Raw genomic sequence first — 13747 nt, 5'->3', positions numbered from 1 at the left:
CACTCATCAGGACAGATGCGAAAGTTCCACATTTCAAAGGGAGCAACAATTTACACTGTCTGAGGAAAAAGGTGCTGATTGGTTGCCAAGTCCACTCTGATGGTCAAAGCATTGACATGGGGAATGCACCAGGCAACTATCATTGCCCACGTTTTTGGTTAATTTGGAAAAACAAAAAAAAACACCAAAATGCACAAATCTAAATGAAAAGAGAAGACAAAGTATCAGTTGAACCCTTCAGTCTTATCTCCTTAAAAGGTTATTATGGACATTATATACTTGACAACAGAGGAAATTGAGAAGAACATGTGATCCTCTGACTCCACACTCCCCAGAAGGACTAGGGATTACGGTAAAGGTGGGCATCAAATACCCAGAAACCTGCAATGTAAGCCAAATATTTGGTCAGTGTAACTCTTAGGAGGAGAATGGTCGCAATTGTCCCATCTCCCATTCCCTGCTACCACTGCTGGCAAGGACAGATGTGTTTGCAGTGAGTCAAATCGGCACAGCCACGGGCGAGATCGGAGAATTCCGGCCAATATTTCATTCGGCACGATGCAAAGGAAGACAAATGTAAAGCAAAGAGCAAAGTTTATTTATTAGTCACAAGTAGGCTTACTTGTGACTAATAGTTACTTACACTGTAATTAAGTTACTGTGAAAATCCCCTGGTTGCCACACTCCAGCACCTGTTCAAGTACACTAAGGGTCAATTTAGCGTGGTCAATGCACCTAACCTGCACATCTTTGGACTGTGGAAGGAAGCTGGAGCACCCGTAGGAAACCCATGCAGACATGGGGAGAATGTGCAAACTCCGCACAGACAATGATCCAAGCCGGGAATAGAACTGGGGTCCCTGGCACTGTGAGGCAGCAGTGCTAACCACTGTGCCACCGTGCCGCCCCTTGAATTGGTCAATGTGTTTTATAGATAACTCTTACTGTGTTTACCCCAGTCCAACGCCGGCACCTCCACATCATTTTATAGATAAGCCAAAGAACCATCAGTTACTGGAAACTTGTGGGAAAAAAAGTCTTGCATTCATGTAGCGTCTTTTGCAACCAGCAGACAATCATGCCAGTGGAACACTCATGGAGTGTAGTCACTGTGGAATAGAAGGAAATGCGATTGCCAAAATCCATACAGCAAGCTTCTACAGACACCAGGTGATCTGCTATTGTGTGATGCTGATTGAGGAATAAATATTGACCAGGACACTAGGAATACTTCACTTCCTCTTCTCCAGGACAGTTGCAAAGAATCTTCAATCTTTTCTGAGTGGGGGCCTCAGTTTAGAATTAAACCCAAAGGCCTGCACAGTACTCCCTCAGCATTGCACTAGTGCATCAGCCTGGGTTTTTACATACAAGTCCTGGCGTGGGACTTGAACCCATAATCTTGCAATACAGCCCAACTGAAGTGTGGCTAAACTGTATTTAGGGGTGGTGTGGTGTCACCAGGCTTAGCACTGCTGCCTCACAGGGCCAGGGACCCGGGTTCAATTCCGGCCTTGGGTGACTGCGCGGAGTCTGCACATTGTCCCCGTGTCTGAGTGAGTTTCCTCCGGGTGCTCCGATTTACTCCCACAATCCAAAGATGTGCAGGTTAGGTAGATTGGCCATGTTAAATTGCCTCTTAGTGTCCCAAAGTATTAAGATTAGCGTGGGGTTAAAGGGGAAAGGCTGGGTATGAGTCGGTGCAGACTCAATGAGCTGAATGGCCTCCTTCTGCACTCCAGGGATTCTATAATAATGAACTTAGGAAAAGGCAGGTAGATGAAATGGAAGCCCACAAGTAGTTGCTCTAATTGTAAAAGTTGACAGTAAGAATAGCGTGAGGGAACTCTGATATCATTCAGCTCAAGAATATTATCTTCTTATCAGAAAATGCTGGAAAACTTCAGCAGGTCTGACAGCATCTGTGCCAACGTTTCGAGTCTGAATGACTCATAAGTTGATCAGTGGGATTTTATGGCCTCCCTCAACCCGAGACCAGAAAATCCCGCCCGAGGTCATCAGGCCTTCCCATTGTCCGCCTCTCGCCCACTCCGATTTCTATGGTAGAATTCCAGTGGAATTCCAGTTCTGTTCCTCACTCCACAGATGCTGTCAGACCTGCTGAGATTTTCCAGCTTTTTCTGTTGTTGTATCAGATTCCAACAGCTGCAGTATTTTGCTTTTTTTCACCTCCTATTGGACATTGTTGGGTATTACTGGCACAGAATAGCTGCTGTGTTTGCCTACACAATAGTTACTGTCCTTCAAAATATAATCCATTATATCAAGCTCTTTGAGGTGTTTCAGTACAAGAGGTGATACAGACGTACATTACTTTTTCAGTCTTGCTGTTTGATCTGATGTTTCAAGGGCACATTTCCGAATAAATCTGCTGAATTCAAGGACCTGTAATGTTTCTTAGAGCTGTTCTCCAATCTCTCGTTTTCAACTAAAACAGCAATAATTCCTCAGGGTACATTATTGGTTGCACAATATTTTTTAGGGCAGGCGATGGCCTCATGGTATCACTGCTAGACTATCCAGCAACTGGTTTAATATTCTAGGGACCCAGGTTCGAATCCTGTCACAGCAGGTGATGGAATTTGAATTCAATTTTTAAAAATCTGGAATTAAGATAAAAGCAAAACACTGCGGATGCTGGAATCTGAAACAAAAATGGGAAATCTCAGCAGGTCTGACAGCATCTGTGAAGATAGAATAGCACCAATGTTTTGATCAGACGCAAAACATTGGCTCTATTCCCTCTCCACAGACGCTGTCAGACCTGCTGACGTTTTCCAGCACTTTCTGTTTATGTTTCGAATTAAGAATCTACCGATGAACATGAAACCATTGTCGATTGTTGGAAAAAACCCATCTGGTTCACTAATGTCCTTTAGGGAAGGAAATCTGCCATCCTTAACTGGTCTGGCCTGCATGTGACTCCAGAGCCACAGCAATGTGGTTGACTCTCAACTGCCCTCTGAAAGGGCAACTCGGGATGGGCAATAAATGCTGGCCAGATGATGTCCATGATTCATGAATGAATAATAAAAAGATGGGGCATAAATGCGGCATTTCTGTTGTTATCATTAGTTGGGAGGGTAATGGTATATTTCATTTTGTATGAGGTTGAAGTGTCAAGTGGTCCTTGCAGCCTCGGGTTCAGGGCAGAAATCCACGGCGATTGTGAGCTGAGGATGATAAATCCGTGTGTAATTGTTAGCGAGGGCTTGGACAATCAGTACAATGTTGAGGGCTGGGATTGTATTTGGCAAATCAATTGAACTTGATCAGGGTTGGCAGGAAGAGTTGGTAGCTGGTTAGTGCGCGTACATCAGTCTGAAACATGGCCTACTAAGTTTTCCCACTTGTGTGGTTTTAACACAAATGGGTCACCACCACCATTAAAATTACACTGGGGTAATTCTGGGCATGCAGGAAGACAGGAACACAAGGAAAAGAAGCAGGAGGAGGCCACCAGGCCCTTTGAGCCCACCCCACCATTAAATACCATCATGGCTGATCTATGCTGGCCTCAGCTCCTTTTCTGTGTCATTTCCCCTGAACCCTCTATTCCTTGATCTGTCAAATATTTACCCATCTCCACTTTAAATACTTCTAATGATCCAGCCCGCATCACCCTTTGGGGCAGAGAATTCCAGGGATTTATACCCCCACTCCCCCCCACCCCCCCTCCCCCCACCCTCACCCCCTCACAACCCCCTCTGCAAGAAGAAATTTCTACGCATCTCAGTTTTAAATGGAAGGGGAGGGGGTCTTGGGTTTTGTTTGTAAATGGTGATGAGATTATGGGCTGTGAGGACAATGCAATATGACTGAAAGCCAGGATTAAACCGAGGGGATGACATCTTTTGCAGAAGTACAGAGGGGGGGGCTGGAGAAAGATTGCTTTCTCAGCAACTCTAGCTGCATACCCAATAATAAGTTAAACCAAAGAGATGGTTAACATCCGCGGTTCCTCTACGCCAAGGTGTCTCAGGGCCCTCAGGTTAAGGAGGTGAAAAATTTAGGATAACATCCTTCTTCCTGATGTTTTGTATTCATGTACAAGTTGCTCAGTAGTGCACGGTACTCAGCTCCAGCCCTAGACTGTCCTCCAAGGTCCAACAAGTGAGACAAAGAGACTTTATATTTTAAAAAGAAACATTGTTGATCAAGGGTAAATTTGTCAGATGCACATTGCTTTGTGATCAACAGTGGAGGCGAAGGAGAGAGGAGGAGAGAGAATGCGGGAGAAGGGGTACAGAGAGCAAGAAAGAGAGAAAGAAACACAGGGAATAGAGGGAGAGAGACAGAGGTGATGAGGAAAAGGGAGCAAGAAACAAAAACAAACTAGAGGAAAAGAGGGAGAGTAAGAAAGACAGCACAGTGGCACAGTGGTTAGCACGACTGCCTCACAGCGCCAGGGACAAGGGTTGAATTCCAGCTTTGGGTGACTGTCTGTGGAATTTGCACATTCTCCCCATGTCTGCATGGGTTTCCTCCGGGTGCTCCAGTTTCCTCCCACAGTCCAAAGATTGCGGGCGGATTTCACCGGTCAGGCTAAATTGCCTTTTAGTGTCAGGGGAATTAGTAGGGTAAACATGTAGGGTTATGGGCATAGGGTCTGGGTGAGATTGTTGTCAGTGCAGCTCAATGGGCCGAATGTCCTCCCTCTACACTGTAGGGATGCCATGATCCTAAGAAAGAACGCGAAGGAAAGAGAACGCGAGTAGGGGAGTGTGGTGAACCATTGTTGGTTACCACCAGGAGTGCTGAGCCATGGTTTGGCCAGCACTATGAGTCTGTAGATATGTTACTGTTGGGGTTAGGGTTGGGCTGTTCTACCTGTTAATATAGTCCTATGGTACACTCCAGTTGGCTCCGCCTTCCGGGAGAGGTATAAAGGTCACTGCTCTGCCTGGTGACCCTTTAGTCTGGGATTGTATATTGTATATAGTAGCTCCGTTATTGTTGGTAATACAAGCCTTTATTTCCCGGGTACATCCAGCCTCCCGTGTGATTTATCGCGCATCAGGGAGACAGAAAGGAAACAGGCAGAGAGAGGGTTGCAGAGGGACAAGAGACAAAGAGAGGGAAATATGTCGAGAAAAGTAGAGAGAGACTGAGACACTGAGACACAGATAAATTATTTCCTTTCAGATCAGTCTGTGGAAATGTCGGTTTTCAGTTGGCAAGTTATGTTGCATGGATGTGCCTAATACATCTTCCAGTGATAATATTATACTCAATTATAGCAGCTGACACTCATTATGATTACAATGCGAAACCTGGCATTGCATGGTTAACCACAAGGCTTATTTAACAGATGGTTTGCAGCTGGAATCCAGCCATTAACTGGTAGGCTAATGATTAAAAAACTGCAATGATAATAAGAAAAAAACTTATATTTTTGCAATATTTGGGAAGCGAAGTTTAATATATATTTCCTCAATTCTCAACTGTGAATGAAATGGCTTTGAGTCTCATGTAAGAGAGTGTCACATCAATAAGGTAATTGAATATTCGCTAATCCTTTAAAACAGGAATAGATAGTTAGATAGGTGAGATGTACAATAACCAGGAAATTCCGGCAAACATTTCACCGTCACGTGAACTAACTTGACACACACCCCTCATTATAACACTCTGGGCACGATCTTTCGAAAAAAAATTCTACACGGCGAATGAGCAAGAAAGCAGCAGAGAATGGCGTTGCTTTTTTTTCCTACAAGCTGCGTGCGGGTCACAATCTTATGGCACTTAGTACAAAAAAGAAAGTGCCAGGATGCGATTCCCAGCAAAGCCTGAGCGCGCCAGCGAAGCCGGCTGCTGAGCTCTTGGGGCACCGTTGCACAGGCGCTCTGATCTCCCAGAGTTCTCATGCCGTCCCCCCTCTCTCACCCACTCCACGGACATCAGACCTCATCCCCCAACCAGCCCCATGACCCCCACTGCAGATTGTCCCATCTGCACGGTTCCCTCCTCCCACCCCAATCACCACCCTTGCAAAGTTCCCTTCCCTCCCTCCCACCCCAAGCGCCACCCGTGCAGAGTTCCCTTCTCTCCCTTCCATCCCTGTGGAGCTCCTATTCCCTCCCCCCATCATAGGTCCACCCCCACAGGCTCCATCTCCACTCAAGCTTCACCCCCGTGGCCCTGCTCCTGGCACAGTTATGGGCACTGCCATGGTGCCAGGTGGGTAGCGCCAGGCTGACACTGCTCCATGGGCACTGCCCCTGACCACTTAGGAGGGCTTCAATGGCCTCCAATCCACCCCCCACCCCCCGCATTCCTGGTGAGGCCATCATGTCTGGTCTCCGCCAGAAGCCGGTTGTGATTCTTGCTGGTGAGAACCTCAATCGGTGAGCTGGTTAAGACAAGTGAGCCCGGATGATAGTATTCAGGACAGATTAACGTCATGCTAAACAGGCCTGGTATAATCGGGGGAGGTGACAAACCGGGCATGTTTCTTGCTTTTCGCCTCTCGCCCAAACTTACAAACTTGCCATGTCGAAAGTCAGGCGGGACGAGGTTGTGAGATTGCGCCCTCCATTATAATACACTTCATACTATATTAGTGCCAACTGTAGCTCAGTGGGTAGCATTTTTGCTTCTGTATCAGAAGACTTTGAATTCAAGCCCCGCTTGAGCCTTAAACTAGTAGGCTGACACACACAATGCAATGCTGAAGGAATGCCGTACTGTTGAAGGTGCTGTATTTTAAATAAGAACATAAGAACTAGGAGCAGGAGTAGGCCATCTGGCCCCTCGAGCCTGCTCCACCATTCAATAAGATCATGGCTGATCTTTTCATGGACTCAGCTCCACTTACCCGCCCGTTCACCATAACCCTTAATTCAAGAACAAAGAACAAAGAACAATACAGCACAGGAACAGGCCCTTCGGCCCTCCAAGCCCGCGCCGCTCCCCGGTCCAGGATTGAATCCTGAATCCAGGATCCCCGCCCAATTTTCCAGCCTATCTACATCCTAATATCCTATCCACCGAGCTGTCCCTCACAGCTACGATGCTTTGTTCATCACAACCTATTAACTCACCCCCACCCCCCCATTCCAGACCATGTGATCTCCAGGGAGAGGCGAAAACCCAGAGTGAAAACCCCAGGGCCAATATGCGGAAAAAAAATCTGGGAAATTCCTCTCCGACCCCCTGAGGCGATCGAAACGAGTCCAGGAGTCCCAACCCTATTCATTTCCACTTCTGCTTTATGAACACCATCTGAATTCCCTGCCCCCGAGACAGGTTCCCAACTATCCGCAGTCTCGCTCTGTACTGGCACCAGCAAGATGATCATAGAATGAAGCCTTGAAATGAGGAACAAAGAACAATTAGCCCGCGCCGCTCCCTGGTCCAAACTAGACCACTCTTTTGTATCCCTCCATTCCCATTCCTTTACTGTTGCAAAACGTATCTATCCTTGCCTTAAAAACATTCAATGAGGGAGCCTCAACTGCTTCACTGGGCAGGGAATTCCACAGATTCACAACCCTTTGGGTGAAGAAGTTCCTCCTCAACTCAGTCCTAAATCTGTACCCCTTTATTTTGAAGCCATGCCCCCTAGTTCTAGTTTCACCCGCCAGTGGAAACAACCTCCCTACTTCTATCTTATCTATTCCCTTTATAATCTTATATGTTTTCATAAGATCTCCCCTCATTCTTCTGAATTCCAATGAGTATAGTCCCAGTCTACTCATTCAGTCTACTTTATGAGACATCAAACTGGAGGCCCACCTAGCAGGACCTGAAAGATGTCTTAACATTATTTTGCAGACAGTGAAGGAATTGTCTCCATTGTCCTTAATAATCCCTCAACAGACATCAAACAGTCTGTCAATTATTGCTGTCAGCGTGAGGTTGTCATGTGCAAATTGGTCGCCATGTCTCCTACATCAGCGACACACTGCAACAAGTATTCAAATTGTTCGTAAAGGTCCTTGGACTGTCTGGAGGTCATGAAAATTACTGCATCAAATGCAAATCCTTTTTTTCCTTTGATGTGCTTAAAAAATTAATCTGTGGAAAAAAATATTTTTGAAGAAACGATGAGATAATAAGAGGGACTAACTATTTCAATAATGAAAGCTCTAAGCTAACATGAGCTAAGAGCTGTAAGAGTGTGTGTGTGCTGGGAGTGCTGCCGGCTATGCACAAAGCTTTTAGTTTTGATCAAATACATTCTGCGTTTTCATAACTAAATGCATTTACACAAGTGCGCATCATTTTGCTTTCTGATGAAGCTAATTTGACCTGAAAGCCACACTCTTCAACCAGATAATGCACTCTGGCCTCTTTAGAACATCCTTAAAAGTAACCATGAGGGGGGAAAAAAATGCAGAGAAATTAAGTTTTGTGCATTCTCTTCTTTCAATAATTCCAAACCCAAAGTGCTCACCGCATGCCACAGGCTTGGAATCTGCCGATGAAACCACTTTATTCAGAGAATGTCATCTTCTTAAGGTTTTCCATTTAAGGAGCGAGGTTTTGAAAGTACATTTAAATTAGTTTTTTTAAAAACATTCTATAATCTCTGCGGATAGATGTCCTTTCAAAAAAAATGTACTGTAGTTCTGAGAAGATAAAAGCCTGTTGTAATTGGGAATTTTGTTAAGCCACTTTTGTGCCATTTTCCACTCATTCTCACCAGACTTTGCGTTCACTGTGCAACAGTGTGGTAAAGGGTTGAAACTTGCCGTTCCTGCACTACATAACACAGCTTTTTTGCCCTGAGCAAGATGCGCAGGGAGAGGGGACGAGAGGAAGGGGGCAGAAGAGAAACTGAGGGAGAAAGAACAGTGAGGAGGGGAGAGGGAGGCAGAGGTGGAGAAATGCCGGGAGAGCACAGAAACAGACAGTAATTCGAATCATCATAGAATCGTAGAATCCCTACAGTGCAGAAAGAGGCCAATCGGTCCATCGAGTCTGTACCGACCACAATCCCACACAGGCTCTATTCCCATAACCCCCACATAGGGCAGCACGGTGGCACAGTGGTTAGCACTGCTGTCTCACAGCACCAGGGGCCCCGGTTCGATTCCTGGCTTGGGTCACTGTCCGCGTGGAGTTTACATGTTCTCTCCATGTCTGTGTGGGTTTCAGCCGGTGGCTCTGGTTTCCTCCCACAGTCCGAAAGATGAACAAGCGCAGAAGTATGGCCACGAGGAGAATTTCACATGAACTTTATTGCAGTGTTAATGTAAGCCTTATTTGTGACTAATAAATAAACTTTAATTTTAACTTTTAACCCGCACATCTTTGGACTGTGGGAGGAAACCAGAGCATCCAGAGGAAACCCACACAGACACGGGAAGAACGTGAAGATTCCACACAGACAGTGACCCAAGCCAGGAATCGAACTCGGGTCCCTGGCGCTGTGAAGCAGCAGTGCTAGCCACTGTACCACCGTGCCGTGCCAAGCTTAGGACACAGGCACCTCAAAGTATGGCCACCAATAGTGAAGTGGGTGGGGTGGGGGTTAAGGCTAGGAAGGGAATTTTGAGAACAAGGGTTGAGAATTTTAATTTCAAGGTAAACCAATTCTCCTTAGGTTAAATGAGGCAACTTTTTAACTCCACAGCGAACCTCGCCGGCCAAGAACATGTATTCGGCATTCAGACATGCAGATAAATTCTGACCAGACATTGATATGTTAGGCCAATCCACGGTTCTCACACCTGCTTATCAAGACTGTGCCCTCAATGGCCTTCATTCAGTGAGGTTAATTGACACCAGTTATGCTCATCTATGTCAATCTCTTTTAACTGTTGATCAGAAGATGTGACTTACTGGCGATGGTGTTGGGCTTTGGAGGCATGGTGAACTCGTAAAAGGTCGGCTCGGAGGAGCCCAACTTGTTAACAGCTGTGATCTGCACTTCATACCGCATGTCCCATTGGAGTTGGTCCAAGATGATGGAGTCCTTGCTTCCCTGTGCTATCTTCTGCATCCATTCCTCTTCCTTGTCTTTCTGTGGGCAGATAAATATTTGTAAGGATTAAAGCTCAAACAAGCAATTCATTTGCTTTATCAAAATGTATCAATAAATCCTTCCATTCCTTCCTTTTGTCAACATTTGTGCAGCTTCCTCTTAAATCTACTTATATAATTTAGTCCATATGATCATAACAAATAAGAGCAGAATTAGGCCATTCGGCCCATCGAGTCTGTTCGAGGCCCAATCATGGCTGATAAGTTTCTCAACCCCATTCTCCCACCTTTTCCCCGTAACATAGAAACATAGAAAACTACAGCACAAAACAGGCCCTTCGGCCCCACAAGTTGTGCCGAACATATCCCTACCTTCTAGGCCTACCTATAACCCTCCATCCTATTAAGTCCCATGTACTCATCCAGGAGTCTCTTAAAATACCCTATTGAGTTTGCCTCTGCCACCACTGATGGCAGCCGATTCCACTCGCCCACCACCCTCTGTGTGAAAAACTTCCCCCTAACATTTCCCCTGTACCTACCCCCCAGCACCTTAAACCTGTGTCCTCTCGTAGCAGCCATTTCCACCCTGGGAAAAAGCCTCTGAGAGTCCACCCGATCTATGCCTCTCAACATCTTATACACCTCTATTAGGTCTCCTCTCATCCTACGTCTCTCCAAGGAGAAAAGACCGAGCTCCCTCAGCCTATCCTCATAAGGCATGCCACTCAATCCAGGCAACATCCTTGTAAATCTCCTCTGCACCCTTTCAATCTTTTCCACATCCTTCCTGTAATGAGGCTACCAGAACTGAGCACAGTACTCCAAGTGGGGTCTGACGAGGGTCTTATATAGCTGCATCATTATCCCTGGACTCCTAAACTCAATCCCTCGATTGATAAAGGCCAGCACACCATACGCCTTCTTAACCGCCTCCTCCACCTGCGGGGCCGATTTTAGAGTCCTATGGACCCGGACCCCAAGGTCCTTCTGATCCTCTACCGTACTAAGAGTCTTTCCCTTTATATTGTACTCCTTCATCCCATTCGACCTGCCAAAATGGACCACTACGCATTTATCTGGGTTGAAGTCCATCTGCCACTTCTCCGCCCAGTCTTGCATCCTATCTATGTCCCTTTGTAACTTCTGACATCCCTCCAGACTATCCACGACCCCACCAACCTTCGTGTCGTCGGCAAACTTACCAACCCATCCCTCCACTTCCTCATCCAGGTCATTTATGAAAATGACAAACAGCAAGGGTCCCAGAACAGATCCCTGGGGCACACCACTGGTGACCGACCTCCAATTAGAAAAAGACCCATCTATACACACTCTCTGCCTCCTTTGGGCAAGCCAGTTCTGGATCCACAGGGCAGCAGTCCCTTGGATCCCATGCCCTCTCACTTTTTCGAGAAGTAACCTTTGATCCCTTTACCAATCAAGAACCTATTTATCTCTGTCCCAAATATACTCAATAACCTGGCCTCCACATCCTTCTGTGGCAACAAATTGCTCTAGCCAATGATTCCCACATCCCATAATGAATAAAGAAAATCCATGCCTTCCATTATTTTCACTCTGTAGTTGAAAGGTCTATAATATACTGGATGCACGACAACAGCTCAATATGTCAAACATAAAAACATAGAAGATAGGAGCAGGGAGGAGGCCATTTGACCCTTCTGGCCTGCTCCGCTATTCATCACGATCATGGCTGATCGTCCAACTCAATAGCCTAATCCTGCTTTCTCCCCATAACCTTTGACCTCATCCACCCCAAATGCTATATCCAGCCGCCTCTTGAATACATTCAACGCATTCAACTCAACTAAACCTCCATCCTCTGCAGCCTTGATAAGGGACAGAAAATCAAATTGTGGCAATCCCATCACATCACCATATTCTCTTTCAAGTCATGTGTCTTCTCAATTTCAATGATTGGGTCAGTGTCCTGCTATTTCTTACTTGACAGATTGAATTCAGTCGGGGAGTCGGAATAGGACAACCACTCCTACAGGGCCTGCAGCAGTTAAGGCCCACCACCACCTTTCTCAAGGGCAACTAGGCATGGACAGTAGATGGGGTTTTGCCAAAGACCCTCTGTCTGAGATCAAATTTTAAAAATCATAACCTTGTACAGAACGTGAAGCAGCCAATGAATTATTTTGCATTCACCCCGGCGGGTTCAGAAGTGGGGAGGAGGGTAAAATTGCTCAGACGTGATTCCCTCTGGGTTCTTGCCCACACCAACCCCGGAGTGACTTCACGCTGTGGTGAGCAAAGCCTTGGATGGGAAGCCAGCCCTTGACCCAATTAAGGTCATTTGATGGCCATTTCCTGCCCAACTTACATTTCTAGGCTGGTGAGCAGATGACAGCTCAGGGTGAAAAAGCCAGGAATAATGAACGATAGATCTGAGGGAGGGAAGGGGGAAATCAGGCATGTGAATCTTGAGGATTATTAATGGCTAAACACACGGTGAGTTGGATTGGTGGTCATTGTTTCTGTGTTTCTACTCTCTCCCTCCCCCTTTAAGGTTAGAAATAAGTGATTCCCTTTCTATTTTTACACAAGTGGTGCTCGAGGTACGGACAAAACCCTCAGAGCCTTGGCGCGCATATGTAGATTGTAATTGTCAGCAGCAAATGTGAAAACCAGCCAAATAATTCACATGGGAAAGATCCCAATGCATTACTGCATGGTGGCACGGTGGTTTAGCACTGCTGCCTCACAGCGCCAGGAACCTGGGTTCGATTCCCGGCTTGAGTCACTGTCTGTGCGGAGTCGGCACGTTCTCCCCGTGTCTGCGTGGATTTCCTCCGGATGCTCCGGTTTCCTCCCACAATCTGAAAGACTTGCTGGTTAGGGTGCATTGGCCATGCTGGATTCTTCCTCAGTGTACCTGAATAGGCGCCAGAGTGTGGCGACTGGGGGGTTTCCACAGTAACTTCATTGCAGTGTTAAGGTAAGCCTAGTTGTGATGAATAAATAAACTTAAACTTAACTTATTTCAATGGAGAGCAGAGAAATCCTCCCCCAACATCCCAGCAAACAATGATTCCTCAATCAACACCACTAAACCAAATTATCGAGACATTTGCAGATTGTTGTTTGTGGAAGCTTGCTGAGTGAAAATCGCTACCTGTTTCTAAATTACAGCAGTGACTGCACTTCAAAAAGCACTTCATTGACACTGAAGTGCTTCGGGGGCATGTCCCTGGGTCATAAAATGTTCAACAGAAATGCAAGTCTTGCTTTATTTGCTTTTTCCAAACTGAGACCGAACTGACCAGAGGGTTCCTTTTAATCTCTACCACCAGAAATCAGCCTTTTCATTTTATTGATAAATACAAACAAATTGCACATTTGTACGATATCTTTCTCTAATGCACCCCATCAGGCACGGCAGCAGAAACACTCCATGGAATTAAATCAATCAATGCAACACCCTTGACCTCAATCTTGTTTTGAATGGAAAAGGATGAATTAATCAGCCCTGTGCAGGTTAAGGACAATGCAACATCTCAGAGGCATTACAAAGCAGCCAGGACCATAACACCTCACAGAGCTGCAACAAAAGGCTGCTGTACTTGTTGCGTTATTGTTCACAGTTCGCTGCCTGTTGAGAAGATTTATCAAAGTGTAAGGAATCGATGTCCAACAAGGCAGCTAAACAAACGGGTTTATTTAGGGGCAAATAACTATATACAAGGTAGAGGTAAGAATGCTTCCCAACTCCACGACCCCCACTGCCAAAAAGCCCACGTTCCTGCTCTCGATTCTCCCCCAACAT

The 13747-nt window shown here is 46.0% G+C and overlaps 1 protein-coding gene across 1 annotated transcript in view; it reads right to left on the bottom strand.

Moving 5' to 3' along the window:
• The window catches only part of ncam2a (neural cell adhesion molecule 2a), a 543279-nt gene that overhangs the window by 70018 nt on the left and 459514 nt on the right, over positions 1-13747 (bottom strand). Inside the window, exon 22 of the mRNA XM_078231910.1 lies at positions 9811-9991. Within this exon, the coding sequence (XP_078088036.1) occupies positions 9811-9991 (181 nt within the window). The remainder of the gene's footprint in view (positions 1-9810; positions 9992-13747) is intronic.

Source organism: Mustelus asterias, chromosome 17 (assembly GCF_964213995.1).
Source record: "Mustelus asterias chromosome 17, sMusAst1.hap1.1, whole genome shotgun sequence".
Classification (NCBI taxonomy): Eukaryota; Metazoa; Chordata; class Chondrichthyes; order Carcharhiniformes; family Triakidae; genus Mustelus; species Mustelus asterias.
The sequence above is the reverse complement of the archived record's forward strand: the minus strand, read 5'-3'. Positions and strand labels throughout refer to the sequence as shown.